The following is a 17,701-nucleotide window of genomic DNA, read 5'->3' on the forward strand; positions in this document are numbered from 1 at the left end:
ATAAGTCTTCATAGAAAACAGAGCTGCTTTATCCTGGTCAATGGTTCTTCTCACACAAGACACTGAAGCTTGCAGATTGCTAAGCATTTTATGGTTGGGACTCTCAAAAACAGCACCACCACCACAAGTGATCTTTCTAACCACTAGATTTCCAAGAGACACAAAGCCTTCACAGCGAGTGTTTCACAGGGCCAGTCAGAATAAGGAAAAGGAACAGCCTTGTGGACGGGAGAAACCAACTTGGAAGGAAATTGAGAGCAAGCTTAATCACTACCTTGTCCTGATAAAAAAATTGGCAGGGTTCCCTGAATTAAAGGACTTACAGCACTCACTGTCTCCTAACAAAAAACAAACTGAAAAGAAATGTTCACCCCTCTTTAATGGTACACATGAGAGGGCGTTTGGCACAAAATACAGATCTTATGGGGACAGAGAAAAAAAAAACAAAACAAAACTCAGTTTTAGCTTGTCAGCTGTCCTAAAAAACATTATCTTCAAAAGTGCATCATAGAAGAATGCTCTAACTTTGCCTTAGTATTACAGTGGCATGGACCCCAAAAGCCAATATTCCAGGCCTTTCAAAAACAGAATAGAATTTCACTAGTAACTGAACTTAAATCTTCTGGCCTTGCATCAAGCTTGAAATATGCCCTAATCTGCTTTTGAACACTTACCAAGCAGTTCAGATAAATCCCTCTTCATGCAGGTTCACTCAAGAACAAGGGATTCTCCATGCTGAATTGTACCCACAGTGAAACATACTGGGTGATCACAGAAGAGATCCAGCCAGTTACCGTGCTACCACCTCCCGAGCCAGCCCAGGAATTCCAGCCAGTCCAGAAATTCCAGGATGATCTTCTCCCTGAATTTGGCTATCTTCTGAAGGACTGACTATGGTGAGATGTATAGGGAAGATTATACAGCAGGTCAAACTCCTACAAGGGTTTATTGATCTACACCTGCTCCCAGGGCCAATGAATCCTGGACTCTGGAGTAAAAGGCCTCTATATTCCCATTCATCCAAAGAAGTACCAACAAAATTCTAAAAAGCACCTATTAGTCTGAAGGACTACTCACCACCTCTGTTTGTACAAAGGTATTACTAAGTGCTTAGTTTTGTTGGTGGGCTTTTTGTTTTGATTTTAGATTGTACAGAATATAAAGCTTTAGAGTATTTTTGATTGTGTATCTTCTGGAAGTGATGCTGTATCATCCCTTAGAGCTGGAAAGACTTCGGCAAAGATACTGGTTTTCCATTCCACTGGGAAGGTACTGATTATACTGATTTATGTTGAGAGAAAATTCCATTGTAAAGAGTCCACCACAAAGGAAGCCTTATCCCCTTCCTCCTAAAAACTGAGTACTGTCACCTCCAGGATTTCTGCTGTTCATAGCTGTTGTGCTGGGCCAGAGAGAAAGGAAGTCTCTGAAGCCTCAGAGCCAGTCCATTCGGAGGCCTTTGAAAATTAAATCCAGGGACTTGAAATGGATTCAGTACTGGACAGGGAGCCCACGTAGCATAAGCCACATCAGAGCGTCTTGTTAAACCACCTGGCCTTTACTTTCATCCCCAAGCATAGCACAGTGTAGCAGACAAGTCTGAAGGTGATGAGCATGTAATAACTTGAAAGGCTGCTTCCACTTCTTGTAAGATCAGAGAAGGCCAGACAACTCTCCATTCAAGAGGAAGTGATATCAAAAGTTTTGTTTTTTCTTGTCTCCATCTACTGGAGGAGGGAGTTATACTCACTTGTGGTGAGCACAAGAGAATGTGGAAGAAAGGATTTTACCTTTTCAGAATGTCTAGCCCTAAATATAGCTTTATAACAGCCCTGAAAATGCCTTGTTTTACAGCGATAGCACAAATCAACAAAAAAGCCATTACACTGTGCAATGTGTTATAAAAAAGAACCCAGTTAACAAAACACAAACCTAAAAAACACCTGGTTTTGGAAAAAATGTATTTGTTGTATAATACATGTGGTAGAGTTTATTGATCTAGAAGCAACTGATGGCTTTGGGAAAGTCTAAACAAGAGTAAGCCTCAAAAGAACTTGCTTGACCAAAATATTTTACCTACTTCCCCTCAAATGATATTTTGTACAGCAACATTCTGCTTTGTTTTCTTTTGTTGCAAGTCATCAGCCTCCAGAGAGGATCTATCCTATATATGCTATATGTAACAGGTTAATAATTTGCACATTTGTGAACTGATTACGTCATTGATGATAAACAGAAAACCACTTTTCAGAAAAAATAATATTGGACACAATTGTATCAATGGGATAAAATGAAACCTACAGAACGTTGTTCTTTTGGGAATATTGTTCAACAACCCAATGTCCAAACATTATGAATCAGTCACATTGCTAAAACGAAAGAAAATAAAAACACTGCTAGTTGGAATGCCACAGTTATTCAATCTGCCATATTAACCATTTTAAGTAAATTAACTTACATGCCACACAAAAATTTATTACGGTGAAGTTAAGGTTGCAGATGCACAGCGGTTTGACTACATACTACCTTCCAAAAATACTAATTAAATTTTTGGAAACCCAAATCTTAGAAACACAGGAAATGCAGAGTTAAGGTTGCATTTCTCAAACAAGCAACCCTAACTAACTTAGCTCGCCTCATAGATATGCCTATTATCTTCTTTGCATTTAGAGGATCAAAAATGTACACCACACACTGGTTTTATAATCTGTTTCATACATGCCTGTCATAGTAAGTGCGATGTCTGCATATGGAGACACACTAACTCTGTCTCTATTGACAGTTTTGATTCTGCCAAGTGCTGCATGCCTCCAGCTCCTTGCAGGGCAGGGCCTTTAGTAAAGACAGGCAAGATTGCTTTCAGTATGCTATTTGTAACAGTAATTTGTAACATTTCTTTGTGAGTGCTGTGTATAACTGTAAGGACAGCCACAAAGCAGCAGTACCACTACACAGCTATAAATAAGACATTCTACTTTTTGTGGTCACTAACAGAAATTTAACATTTTGGTAGGATGGATACTAAGCACGAGTTTAATTTCTCAGGGCATCCCTACAAAATCAGAGTTAAGGTCATTCAGGTGCTTTGCCTGAGAAATGCAACTTGAACTCTGTATTTACTAGTTAGTTCATTTTTTTTTAAACTACCGTTCCTGAAAGATAATATGCACTCAAAACACAGTGTGCCCGCTTTGCCTTTTGTGTGAGATTTTCCCATCTCATTCACAGAGCTGAGGTCCACCTGGTAAAGTTCATCAACCCTCTAAGTAAGCTTTGTGAGGTTTGTCAACTGTCCCACGATTCCTGCAAGCTTTAAGAGACTTGTGTGGGCCCCCAAAACCCTTTAGATAGGGTTTGTGATTGTGGTTACCTGTCAACCCCAGAATTTTGGTGGCCATACATGGGAATGGGGAAGCCGAAAGGAGCAAAGAAGACAATCTGAGGAACAGCTCAACGATGCAGGAGAAAGTGTGGGGGAAGCACGAGTACCTCCCTAACTTCTCCACCCAATGGATTCTCCTATGGTCTGACAGAGAAGAGTTCTGCTGCTTCAAACCACAGGATGTCTATTGATTAGAGAAAGGACAGAAGTGCTAGTGTTTCTCCCTGCCTGCTCCTCCTACATTTGCTACTGAACTCCACATCCCCACCTGAAGCTTTCTCAAGCCAGAGGTCAACTCTCTACGTGTAGGGGTGGTTCTAACAATTTTGCTGCCCCAAGCAGCCGCTGCCGAATTGCCGCCGCAGCAGGAAAAGCAGTGGAGCTGCCACCAAATTGCCGCCGCGTGACACAGACTGCCGCCCCATTCTAATTGCCACCCCAAGAACCTGCTTGGAAAGTTGGTGCCTGGAGCCGGCCCCGTCTACATGTTTCTCCCCACAGAGACATGAATATCTTTTGAGAAGGATGACACGCCCAGAAGCGGCTCAGGAGTACAGGAGAAAAAGGCAGAGGGATAACACACCTGCCTTCTCCACCCCATGTATTTTGTTAAAGGACAGTCCTGCAACTGCAAGCCACAGAAGACCATCAGAGAATGTCAAAGAAGGAGACATGGATGAAAACGGGGGGCTTGGGAAAGAGGAGATGAAAGGGGCATTCTCCTGCCTTGTCTTGGGAATCTCCTGCGGTACGCAGGAAGAGAGAACCCCAGAGAGCCTTAGGACGGCTTACTGGCCTCTTTCACAAGCCTTTTAGTGGAAAAGTTCTCTTTTTCTCCTCACTGATAAGCCTCTCTGCTGAGTGGTTTTCATTTTGAAGTCTCTCTCTGCCAGGAAAAAGGTAGATACTCTATTTTTCAGTCACTGGAGCTGATATTCTGAAGCAACATTACAAATTCAGAACAACTTTTAGTTTATGAAAGTCCTAATTTAAAGTGGGTCCTCAGCCCTAAATTTCATCAAGATCCAAGAAAATTTTCCATCTAACAAGTATCTCTTTCCTTTCTATTGTCTTCCTAAAACCGTGGGGGAAGGGGAAGAGTTCTGAACTCTAGTGAACACTTTCTATTTTTAGAGTGTCAAGAATTCAAGAACCTCTTGTTCAGTTCATGTCAAATTTCTGCCTAAGCTTCAAACCTAACTTACTAGCTTTGAGAATCCTATTCCTTTTTTGTGGATTGTAGAATGAGCAAAATCAGTCTTGTAACAAACTCAGCTGCTGCAACCGTTGCCAGAGTGAGTGCTGTTACTCATGATTATTTGCCTGTAAAAATGGAAATCTCATAGATTCCCCAGTTTTATTCACTGAAACGGAACTCGTTCAACACTGATTTTCAAAGACGAAATATAAAATATTAACAAATTTACAAAAACATAAAAATGTATGACACGTTTTGCTCAGATGATAGGCTGTTATTTCTCTTATTAACAAATATCTAGGTGCTTGATGATACTAGATCAATAAACCAGTTGCAACCCCTATTTTAATATTTCAAAATATTTGGCTTGCAGAAATGGTGTTATATAATGCAAACAGAGGGAAGAAAGTAAATGGATGGAACTAATCCAAACAGAACAATTCATCTTGGGACAGAAGTGCTGATCCTGTTCCCATTGAAGTCAATGCCAAAACACCACTGAATTCAATTACATCAGGATCAGGCCCTGACCAGTACATTCCAAACGGATTAGCTTAACTGAGGACCTACCACTGCAACCATACCCAAGATTATGGAAGTCATTTCAGCACATCAACAGTAACAGAATGCATGAACCAATCTATTTCAAATACCAGCCAGACTTTTTTAAAATTTCCATAATGCACCTATCAAGCTTTCTAGGCATCACAAACTTGTTCATATGAACACCTTAACACATAGCTAGATAGATATGCATTGTTATTATGCCTAGATTGAACGCATATAGTAAATTAATTCAGTTAAAGGTATAACATATTTACAAGTACATTGTAGTAGGCTGTTAACAACTTTAGCGTGCCATTTTTCGTATCTTCCAATAATTTCAATGTTATTTATCATGTGATATTTGGACATATCTGTCTGCATATCATCTACCTTTCTAATCCAGGCTTGGGGACCACTGTTGGACAACTCATCTGAGGACAAAATCTGTGCTCCAGTACTTCCTGTGAATTGGCCCGGCAGAGAGTTTGACTGCGCCCAGGCATCAATCTACAAGATAAATCAGCATAAAAATAAAATAAAAAATCTGCAACTTCTCCCCCCAAATGTAAAGATCCATGCAATTTGTGTTATGAACAGAACGTTTACCCCTCCACTCCCCCGGTTTAATAAAAAATTTTAAAAAATAGGAAGTTACTAGACGGCTATAATTTAGAAATATTTTTACTTTAAAACATTTAAACCACAGAGTGACCATGAACAAGTCATCTCCCTATTCTTTACCACCATACTACAACTACTTTCATCACTTTTGTAAAGTATTTGTTCTGGAGACAAGTACAAAAATTACTACTGTCGCCCCCAACCCCTTTCCCCCATAATTATAATCTTTTTCAGGACTAGAAAAAACTATTTCTGGTCAATTCCTTAATCAGAGATGTGAAACAGAAAAAATCACCAGGTAAACCATGGTATGCCTTATATATCCAACATTATGGTATATTTAAATTTCTGTTTTACTATGAAAGATCGTTTTTTAAAATAGCATTCTCTCAAGGACTTCCACTTGAACTCTGTCTAGTTTTTTATACTCTGCTCATCAAAATTGTTCTGGGCATGTGTTTACAAATAAAACTCTAATCACCTTATAACTTCCAGCCATGCAATCTGAAAATCAAGTTAGTTTGCTTCCGGCTTATGTAACACCAACAATAAATACTCTGTGATAAAAATTTAAACTACAATTTTCAAACGAGTGCCTAAAGTCAGACTCCTAAAATCCATTATTTCGGTATGTATAGAGAAAGTGGCCTGATCTAAAAAGAAGCTTAGCATCGTTTTTCACTGACTTCACAAAACTCTGATAAAGAAAAAACAGCGCAACCCACCTGTTCCTGTGCACGATTTAACAAGCACATGGCCTCTAAGTCAAATGTATTTTCTGTAAGCCTCTTCTGAGCCATTGTTCGTTCATTCATTGCCGTAGAGATGTCCACAGTCTAGGAAGAAATACAGCTTATTTATTTTTTTTTAAAACAGATTGACCATAATAATGTATTCTTGCTCTAGAAGCATTTATTGTAAAATAAGGAGGAGATATGCTAAAAAGTTGTGTTATGCATCTGAAAGTAATAAATTGAAATGGAAAACAGATTTAACAAAAAAAATTAATCTGAAAACTGCATGTTAAACATGTATAATCTGACTTTTATAAAATTAATAGAAATTGTGTAGGGATAAAATACAATATAGTGGTTCTAGCATGTTCATAAATTGGTCATCAATCGTTAGCCTAGTAAGCTTACATTTTATATTTATTTTCAACAAAGAGAAATAGAGCAAAGGCTCCAGATATATAAAACTGAAAAGTATTTTTAAAAAATGCTACAAATCTATTTATCATCATAACTGGAATGCAGAAATAATTAATTAAAGGTAAAAGATCAGGTCCCACAGAAATGTAAGCAGAATTTCTTTAAAAAGAGCAGTTCCTGTTAGGATTCATGTTTTAATACACACTATTATTTCTCCAATGTAATGCAACTTTTCATATTTGTATCACATGCATTTTATCAACCTGGATTTAGTCCCACTCATCTACTTAAGACCTCTTCTCTCTCAATCACTTCGCTTCTCATTTCTTCAAAAGGATGTACTTATTTCTGCTCATTCACAGACAGCAAGCACCTTTAATTCTTAAACCTGTTTCAGGATTCTTCCCCACCAGCTGCAGTAGGACTTCAAAGGATGTGCTGCTCCAGCTAATGCAAATTATTCTGGGCTGTACCTAAAACCCAAAAGGCATCCAAAACACACTACTGAACAGAAACAGGGACAAAATTTTAAGAGGGCAGGCCATGTAGATATCAATTTCACAGTGAAGAAGTGTGGTTTGGGACTGGCCTATTGATGGGTCACCATGACACACTGCTGTTTCCTACCACTTAACCTGAAGCAAAGAGGTGGCAGCAAATGGCTGATCTCACCATATTAAAAAAATCAATACAAACCAATATTGCATTCTGATACAAGAGTCCATATTCTGGTATTGTCTTTGGAAGTTAATTCACTTTGAAAGCATAGAAAAATAAGGTTTATTTAGATTTTGTTCCTATACATAAACTATTACCAAAGGCAACTATACCAGTAAACGTCCTGAAGATTTTGATAAAGAGTTCAGTTTTGGAAAACCATAATTTTTCTCTCAAAAACTGAAAAACTCTGCTGGTATAACAAAACAGTTATACCAGATTGTAGTAGGGAGGGAATTTTTTTCCTGAAGAGTAAAAACAAACAAATGTTATTACATAGTCCAGCCTTGACCACAGGGGAATAGTCTAGATGACCTCTAGAGGTCCAGTCCTACACCTCTATGATTCTATGACACAAACAAAAAATTCTTCTGCCAAAGATACCACACATCAAGCAGAGAAATTCATGTAAAGTTACTAAAGGGACACAGTCAACTTAAATTTGCCCCAAGTTTAAATTTTGTAAAATCAAACTTTTATAAAATTGAAGACCACAAGAATTTTTTTTCTTAACTTCAGTGACATCAGTTTTTACATATTCTCCCTGAAGTGTGAAACCTAGACTGATATACTGAGCACCTAAAATTAAAATACAGTTAACCACAGTAGAACCAGATTGCTGGCACAGAAAATTACTTAATAATCCCCTCCAAAAATTGACAGGCATTAGTGGAAATACAATGCATGCAGTGGGGGCACTCAGGATAAAGACATTTGCTTATATATATTTAATGCTATATATATAGAATATATATATATAGAATGCTTATATATAGAATGCTAATAATTTAAATCTCTCTGTATATCAGGTGAAGGGTAGGATAAAAGTTACAGTGGAACTTCTGAAATCACAGAAATAAATTCTGGAAAATAATGTCAGACTAAGGAGTTAAATACAAATACAGAGCAAAAAATAAATTATAAATTTCTATACGCCAATGAAAGAAGCTTAAATGCAAAAACAGATGAACCAGTATGCCTTTTAATAGAAGAGGAATCAGAACTTCTGTCATAGACATTAGTGAGTTCTTGAAACTCTCAGGAAAGAGACATGGGTGAACCAACTGGAACAGCTCCAGGCAAACCTCTGCTCAATGCACATCAGTGGTCAAAAAACAAAAACAAAGTGTTAAGAGGTACAAGTATGGGATAAAAATAAGAACAGTATAAAGCAATTATATACTTTAGTGGTACACTTTCACTTAGAATACTCTGTTCATTTTGGATCACCATATCTCAAAAGAGAGAGAAACAGAAAGGTCCAGAGACAGGTGATTGGTATGCAGGCTTCCGAATGAGGGAAGTGAGCTGTAGCTCACGAAAGCTTATGCTCAAATAAATTTGTTAGTCTCTAAGGTGCCACAAGTACTCCTTTTCTTTTTTGCGAATACAGAGTAACAGGGCTGCTACTCTGAAACCTGAAATTGAAAAGACTGGGACTGTTTACTTTAGAGAGGAGACATGATGATTTTAGAGAGGAGAAATAATCAATACAAAGAATGGTACAGACAAGGTAAATTGGGTGTTCCTATTAAGCCTCTCACATAAGAGGGTATTCAATAAAATTGAACGGAAATCAATTTAAAATTAATGAATATATACTTTACACAGACACAATTAACTGACAGCTCACTGCCACTGGAAATCATTAAAGCCAAGAATTTAGGAGGATTTGAAAAAAAGACAGAAATGAGAAAAATGAGAACATCTAGAATTACATAAAACAGGATAACTAAGTTTTATACATGGGATATAAACCTTCATGTTTAAGGGGAAAAGACGACAACCATTCACTGTCTGGGATTAGGAAGAATCTTTTCATATGGGCAAGTTATTCCATAATTGTGCACGGTGTAGTTTGTTGCACAAACTACCTGTGAAGCATCTGGTACTGGCAAGTCAGATACTGGATTAGATGGACCCGTAAAATAATTCCTACATTCTGCAGAGAACTGCAGAACATAAACAAGCAGCATAAACTGTGACAATGTTAATCAAAACAAATTCCAGTAATTATAATCTAAGGTGTTAATAAATTTGTGTACAACATATACTTTTCTGTGTTGACAGTGCTACTTAAATTTTGGTGAGTAGAATAATTTTCTCTTGAATCCTGACTACAAGCTAAACATTAATAAACTTTAATGTTAACATTTTATCTTCCTTTCTAAAGGCCCAATCCAGCAATGCACTTACGTATGTAAGTAGAAACTATTCACACAGTTAAAGGTACACATGCACTTAACTGCTTTGCTAGATCTGGGCCTATTAGCAGACACCCTAGTTAGAAAGAATTTCCCCTGATGATTGGTCACCATATTTGAGACAGTAGTGGCATGCATTACTCTATGGTAGCTTTGGGTCTCGGAAAATGCTTCAAGTAAGGAAAGATACTGTTTTACTTGACTAAACAATAATATCAACTTCAGTGTTTTACCCTCTGTAGAACTCTTGCTCTCCATTTGAGTTTCAACACTAATGTTGTCCCCACAGAAATTATGCAAAATCTTGCAGCACCGAGGATTATTTTGGCAGACAGATATGCCAAACTATATTTTGTGGGGATGCTGCTGGATTTTTTGTTACACTGGCTGCAGAGATTATGGTTTTAATTAGTGAGGGTTGTGCAGAATATGAGCTAGGTGCCTCTCAGTTTTACAAATCTACAGCAAATAAGTAAATCAGTAAATAAATGTTCTCATGGAACATTTTCAGACTTTTAGAGTTCACTGCAGAATAAAACTTCCCCCACATGCTTCCTTGGCCAGCTGCCACTAAACTTCCCAATAGGCTCAGCATCTTTAGTACATAAAGTCTACTCTTCTCTCTCCATCAGCATTCATCTTTTCCAGAGAAATCCTGAAGCTGGGAGAAGGCTAAGGACCATATTTTTTTCTCCCATCTCCAACCATACTGGATAATCACATTAGTTGGATACTTCTGCTAACATGGTCAGCAGTAAACTAGTTGCACGGGGCAATTTTGACAGCTTATTCTGAAGCTAGTTCAGTAAATTAAAAAATGTCCCACACAAATTAGGCATGATCTTCTGATTCTTGATGCCAATGTGGACTGATATCTGAATTGTCACCATTAGGTTTCACAGTTGTTAACTCAGTGAGACGAATGGGACCAATTCACATTTGTTAGATCTATTAGTTAAGCTCCAATAATAGTGTACTTGGTATTGCACAATGCAAAGAAGAAAATATGGTCCTGGCTACAAGAAGTGTATAATCAAACAAATCATTCACATACAAAATGCACTGGGATAGCCCAGAAGAAGCAAGTGACAGACAGAGCTGCAGAGCTTCATAGCACTGATGGGGGGCAGGGAGGGAGCGAGGGAGAGAGAGGCATCTTAAATTGGATGATATAGAAAACAGAGTGAAAAGAAACAACCTCAGAATTAAGGGACTGCCTGAAAACGTTGAAAGAGGAAGCCAAAATGTAAACACTTCAACTGTGGATTTGTTAAATCTCAGCTCTCTGCAAGGGGTGAAAGTAGAGAGAGTACATACAGCACTGTTGCCCCCAATTGAGCCTAACAACAGTAACAGACCCAGAGATCTAATTGTGAAATTTCACTATTATCAGACAAAAAACTTAATTAGGAAAAAAGCCAGAGAGCATTCAAAGCTCAGACTCAAATGCCACAAACTGCAATTTTTCCATAATCTATCTGCCCCAATCTTAAAAAAAAAAAAGAGGAAAGCACTGGGAGAAATTACAGTAGCACTCAGGCAGGAAGATATTTGCTATAGATGGGGATACCCATTTAAATTCTCTTTCGACTTGCAACACATAGTAAGAGACTTTAAACAAGAGGGGAAAATACAGTCATGGAATAGAACTCCAAATCTCAGACACGTAAGCAGATACTCCAAAGGTAGAAACCAAGGATAAAATGCTGTTAGAATCCTGACAGATTTGAAACCCAAAAAGAAGGATAGGAAAAGAAAAGACAAGAGCCTCTAGAGAACATATTGCAATGGCGGAAGTGAAGCTGAACAGGAGAACACAGATACCTGACGAATAACCTACAAGGGATTTATTGGGAATCATCAAGAATGAACTGTTGTAAACTAACTATATTTATGTTAGAAAGAAATAGTATGAAATGTGCTTCAACTGGGATGATCGTAACTGTGATAGCTGTGTTCTTTATTTTAAAAAGTAGAGAAAATAAAAGACAAAGGACAATAAGGGGCTGCAGAAAGGGAGGTCCCAGGTATGGTGGAGATTGGAGCAAATAGAGAGGGGATGGGAGCAGACTTCGGCAGGGTTCTGTGTAAATCCCCTGTGTAACTCAAATGATCAGATGGTAATCTATCCCTAAAGGCAGAAGTACCTCCTCTGGATTGAAGAGAAGTAATCCAAGTGTTCATGGGGAGAGTACGAGGATTTAGGATTCAGCAAAGCAATCATTTGGTGGCTGATTTATAAGCTCTGTTGGTATTTTATTTCTGGAATTAAACTAAGGCAAATTACCACAAGAATGGCTCTTTCTTTTGAAGTAATGTCTTAGAATGTCAAAAGGCTAAATTATGTCATTAAAAGGAAAAAAAAGCCCTGAAAGAGTTTAAAAACAAAAACCACTCAGATTATTTTCTCTCTCTCGAAACTCACTTTCAGGAGGGGAAAATTAAGGGCATGCAAGGTAACTGGTTTCAGACATTTTTGCTTCAGCCAAAGGAAAAAGAAAAAAAAATAAAAAAGAGTGGACATAGTATTTGCTAAACTTGTATCTTTTCAGATTAATACTCAATTTAACAAAAAGGAGGGATGGCTTATCTTGTTGAACTGCACAATTGCTGTGTTATTAATAACAATGGGTTTAGCGTATGCTCCAATTGAAAGCAAAAAAAATCCCAAAACGTTTTTAAGGACTTCTTTAAAATACTGCAACGCTTTGGGGAATGGGAAATTATACATGAATCCTTTCTGGAACAGATCTGATAAAAAGAGAAAGGGGATAAGGAAGCAGAATTGCATCCACGGGAAAGAGATTACACTGTTATTCATACACTTATCCATTATATGCTAGACTAGATTGAATGTTAATCTCTAAATCCTTAATGAAGCTGACAAGATCTGCAGAAATTGGCACCATTAGGTCAGATCATGCACCAGCGGAAGTAATATTTGATAGCTGGTATGGGTCCCAAACATTAACCTTTTGGAAAATGAACTGCTTGCTTCTTCAAGATGTATAAATAAATGATACAGACAATCCAAAAAGAGGCCTTCTTTGGGAAGCAGGTAAAGCACTGGTTAGGGGCCAACTGATATGCAGAGCCTCTCAGCTGAAAAGAAGAAAGAGCTCAAGAAAAGGCAGAACTAAAACAGGAGATAAAAAGGCTACAAGGTCTTCATAAAAAACACAGGTTCCAAAAAAATGTGTGAACAATTAACATATATGTGAAAATTGAATGTGTTGATGACAGATGCCCCTTAGGTATACAAATCAAACGTTTTCTGAAAAAGGAAATAAAATTGATAGACTATTGGCTTGAAAGCTAAAAGGGATTCAAGAGCAACATATTGTTCCACCAATTAAAAACAATCAGAAAAAAGCACTTCATCAGGGAGTGTAACTATGTGCTACTTTTGCTTTTTATTATAAAACCTTCTTACCTCAGATACTCCAAGCTCTAAAGTTATTCAAAAATATCTGGAAGTAGCAGGCTTGCCAAAGATAAACAAAAATTATAAACTTTAGATAAAGAAATAAAAACAAAAAAAATCTGAGTGGCAAAAGCAAGTCATGAAAAGTAGTAAAACTCCAGGATGTGATGGCTTTCCATAAGCATTTTACAAGGTACAGCACAACCCAGTTTATCTGATCTAATTCGGACTGGGGCCAGATCGGATAATCGGGAGAATGGGAAAGTGCAGGACTGCAGCGCCATGTGGCGGCCACAAGAGAGATCGCCCACCTCCGGACTTGTGTGCACTAGTTGTTTGGTTAATACGGAGAGCCAGGTAACGTAGAGTCGGATAAACGGGGTTCTACTTTATTTAAGGAGGTATTAGTGGGTCCCTTGAAAGGTACCTTCAATGCTATTTTGTTAGAGGATAAAATTCCACAACCTATTAACGAAGCTACTGTGGTTATTCTCCCTAAAGGTGGAAAAGACCTTACCTTAAGCAGCTCTTATAAGCCCACATCACTGTTGAATCATGACAAAGTTTTTAGTTAAAAATACTAGTTAACTGATTGCAGTCCATGCTCTCAGCTTATGTAAATCCAAATCAACGTGGATACATTAAGGATAGACAAATGTCATACATTATTCAGCGAGTTCTTGGGATCATCCACAATACCAGATCACGAAAAGATCCACTTTTTTTTAAATCATCACTTGATGCAGAGAAGGCCGTTGATAGAACAGAGTGGAGCTTTCCATTTCAAGCCCTGTCCCATAGGGACATGGGCCCCTAGTTCCTTAAATGGAAAAAACTACTCGACACCAGCCCCAAAGCAGCTGTGCGAGTTATTGGGGGTTAAATCTCATGTTTGAATTATACAGAGGGACTAGGCAGGGATGTCCATTGTCTCCTTTACTTTTTGCACTGCTCATGGAGCCTTTCACATAACAATGAGGAATCTACCACAGGAATAAAACTTGCAGGAACACATCAGAAAATAGCTTTAAATGCAGATAATGTAATATTTTTTATATGAACCAAATATTTCCCTAAAATTAGTTTCTAAAAAAAAAATCCATGACTTTGGGTTAGATTTGAAGTAAATCTGGCCAAATCCAAAAACTTAGCTATAAATTTGTCCGACTCTAAAAAGCTATTCCTTCAGAAAACATTTGGGTACAAATGGGCAACAAATTCTAGACGACACCTGGGAATTGAAATCTTAAATAGTCTTGAAGAATTCTATGATTTAAATGTCAAACACTACTTCAGCAAATGGCATGCTGGGGGAAGTATGCAATTTTTTGGTTGGGAAGAACAGCTAGGGTCAAAATTAACTTTTTGTCAAGGATACTCTTCTTGTTTCAAGATATTTCTTTGATGATTCCAGATAAAACCCTAGCAGGAATACAGAGGATTTTGTTAAAACGTATATGGAATAAGACCAAAAGAAACTGCAGAAATTTTGTACAAACTCATTAAAACAGGATGGACTAGCTGGTTCCAAATATTCTATGGTACTATCAAGCCAGCCAGCCCAAAGCAGTAGTGGACAGGAGGCGCTTTAACCCATCCAAACACTTTATGGAGCAAGAACATTGTGGTGGTGTGTGCATCGCTAGGCTACAATGGATTAATTTAAAAATAAATAAATAAATAAAAAATCACACCCTCCAGAAATTTATACACATCCTATAGTAAGGCTACTCTACAGATTTGCGATAGAACTAGATATAAAAGAAGATCTTTTATCTTGCCAAATGATACCCACTGCAAATAATCCAGATATTAACCCAAATTACGAACCAGAGAGCTTTAAAAATTGGGAGAGCCATGGAATAGATATGGTTCACCAGCTACTGAGTAAAGAAACATTTCTAACTTATTTAGAGATCAAAACTAACTTTAACTGGCCCACTCTCCCATGGTAACAGTACTTTCTAGTTAGACATTATATTTCTTTCAGCTCTTTAGAAAAAATGTTTTATACAGAAACCTAACTTTAATAGAAGTGGTGGCATTTGGTCAATTAGGAAACCAATAGGTTATAACTAATTCAATCTTTGCAGACAACTTTCCTAACAAAAAATGTCCATATATGACATGCTAGGAAAAGGACCTGGATAGAAAAATTATACCAGAGGAATGATGTTTGATCTGGAAAAGTGTACCAACAACTTCAGTCTGTAGCACAATAAAAGAAAATTTATTTAAGATACTGTTTCAATGGTACCTCACACCAGTCAGGTTACACACACACACACACACACACACACACACACACTTGAATGGGAACAAATGTTGGGAGAAATCATAGCGAAAGAAGAGATTTTATGCATAGATGGTGCACATGCCCAGTTATCAGAGAATACTGGGATGCAATCCATCACCAGATACTTTTGGATATTCATTACCAAATGATCCTTTGGTAATCCTTATGTGGCTTCCTAGAGGAAATGATCACACAAAAAGTAATGAAGAATTAATCTCTCATCTGCTAGTAGCTCCTCAGTTATTGATAGACTCTCATTGGACAAAGAAAAATAGTCCAACTGTAGAGGAATGTCTCAAAAATATGGAAGGCGGTTATTATAGAAAAATTAACACACCAGTTATGTACTCAGCAAAATAGACAGAGGACAAATAGATACTTAGATATTTAGTTACCTTTTATTCAATACTCAGACAAAGTACATTGACCTGCAAAAACCCCCACCACACCTGTTCAATTTTTTTTTTTTTTTTTTAATATTTACATTTGATAGACATCCTGGTCTGTTAAATATGTGTAATCAGAGATTTTACTCAATTAAATAAAATAACTAAAAACAAAATGTCATAGGTATTGTAATGATGATCACTCTAATATGGGAAAGTCCTCCTAAATAGAGATCGGATGTTTATATACTGGTATAATGTCTCTTTAAACAAAAGCTCATTGTTGTAATGATTTTTCTTTTGCTCCCGATATTTACATGGCAAGGATTCTAAACCTGTTAATACTTCCTAAATTAATAAATAGTAAAAAACAACTGCATTTCAATGTAATTCTGAACCAGTACTAAAATACATTCAATGAAGCTTTTCACACATAGTCCTTTAATACTGAACTTGTCAAATTTAAAAATATATTAATTCAGTAAGAAACAGCCAGCTAACAGAGTTCTGGCATTAAAAAATAAATGTTACAGGTTTTTGTTTTTAAAAAGAAAAAAAACCAACACTCGCAGGTGAAATATTTGTTTTGCCTACTATAATTTACAAGAAACACAAAATATTACTTTGACTGAAAATGATTAAATAAAATTTTTACTATTTCACTATTCTATTGTTTCCACTTTGTTTATTTTGTGTATTTGACAGCACCATTTTATACATAGTCAATTTCTCCTTTACATTTTGTGGGTTTTACATAAAAAACAAGAGAAGACAAATATTTAGGAAAATGTGATTGTAAAACTACAGAAATGGGCAGACACAGTCAGATATTTTTTATATATATATATATATATATATATATATATATAGTACTGAAAACTACTTTCAAATCATTTTTTTAAATTGATTACATTTCAAGTTGATGTTGATTTAACATTGGTAGGCCATTGGTAACTATTGTTTTAGGTTCAGGAAGACGAAGCTTGGAAGGTTTTCTAGGCAATGACAAGGGCTAGAAGCTTAGTTTTTATTTTGAAGTGAAAGATTAAATTTCACAGAAACTAAGAGGTCACCCGTGGACAGACGGAAATACCATGGCTGACTATATGCTGCAATAATTAGCACTCATATGAACAGCCTATCTCCAAAAACCAAAATAGGATAGCTGATTTAGTCATTAAAAGGGCAAATACTACTGATATGAACAATTTCTTTACAAAGATTACAACTAGATCCCAGAGCGAGCAGGTAACAACTTTCTTTTTGTAAAATAAGATGCGTTATTTCCCTTCCCTACCTGTGCAAGAGCTGGTTTGGGGAAAACATCATCTTTGCTTTCTTCTTTGCTTTTCTCAACTGGAACCCATTCTCCATAGACACTGTCAGCTTCTTTTTTCCTGTGTTGAGACCCAGATGAGACAGGGAACTCCTTTGTCAAAGTTACCTGATTTTTTGGTGCTGGTTTTACGATAGGAGTGGTCTTAAAGAAAAAGAAGCATTTTACAATTAGGAAGTAATAAAGCACAATATGCATGCATGGTCCTATTCCATAGAAATAATTACTGTAGGGGTTTTGTGAACACTGAGTGCCAAACACTATTTCAATTCTCTCTCCTTTAACTGGAATTAAAATGAAAACTCTAAAGATACAGTCTCTGAACTAAAATCGGGACTATGTTATTTAAAATGTTGAGACTGGATCCTTGTTTCAAACCTATGATGAGTGAAGTGACACCTAAATGGGTAATTTTTCTTTCAGTTCATAAACAGTGCTAG

The 17,701-nt window shown here is 37.0% G+C and overlaps 1 protein-coding gene across 50 annotated transcripts in view; it reads right to left on the reverse strand.

Annotated features, from left to right (window-relative positions):
* Positions 1 to 17,701, reverse strand: part of SON (SON DNA and RNA binding protein) — a 62,217-nt gene that overhangs the window by 13,044 nt on the left and 31,472 nt on the right. For all 50 annotated transcript variants that reach the window (XR_006278873.1, XR_006278909.1, XM_043507921.1 and 47 more), the window contains 3 exons: positions 17,223 to 17,405; positions 6,473 to 6,583; positions 5,517 to 5,633 (listed from right to left, as the gene is read on the reverse strand). Coding sequence is in view for 48 of the 50 variants with exons in the window: in XM_043507921.1 (XP_043363856.1) it covers positions 5,517 to 5,633; positions 6,473 to 6,583; positions 17,223 to 17,405 (411 nt within the window). In the remaining 2 variants the exon portion in view is untranslated. The remainder of the gene's footprint in view (positions 1 to 5,516; positions 5,634 to 6,472; positions 6,584 to 17,222; positions 17,406 to 17,701) is intronic.

The sequence above is a fragment of the Dermochelys coriacea genome, chromosome 1 (assembly GCF_009764565.3).
Source record: "Dermochelys coriacea isolate rDerCor1 chromosome 1, rDerCor1.pri.v4, whole genome shotgun sequence".
NCBI lineage: Eukaryota > Metazoa > Chordata > Testudines > Dermochelyidae > Dermochelys > Dermochelys coriacea.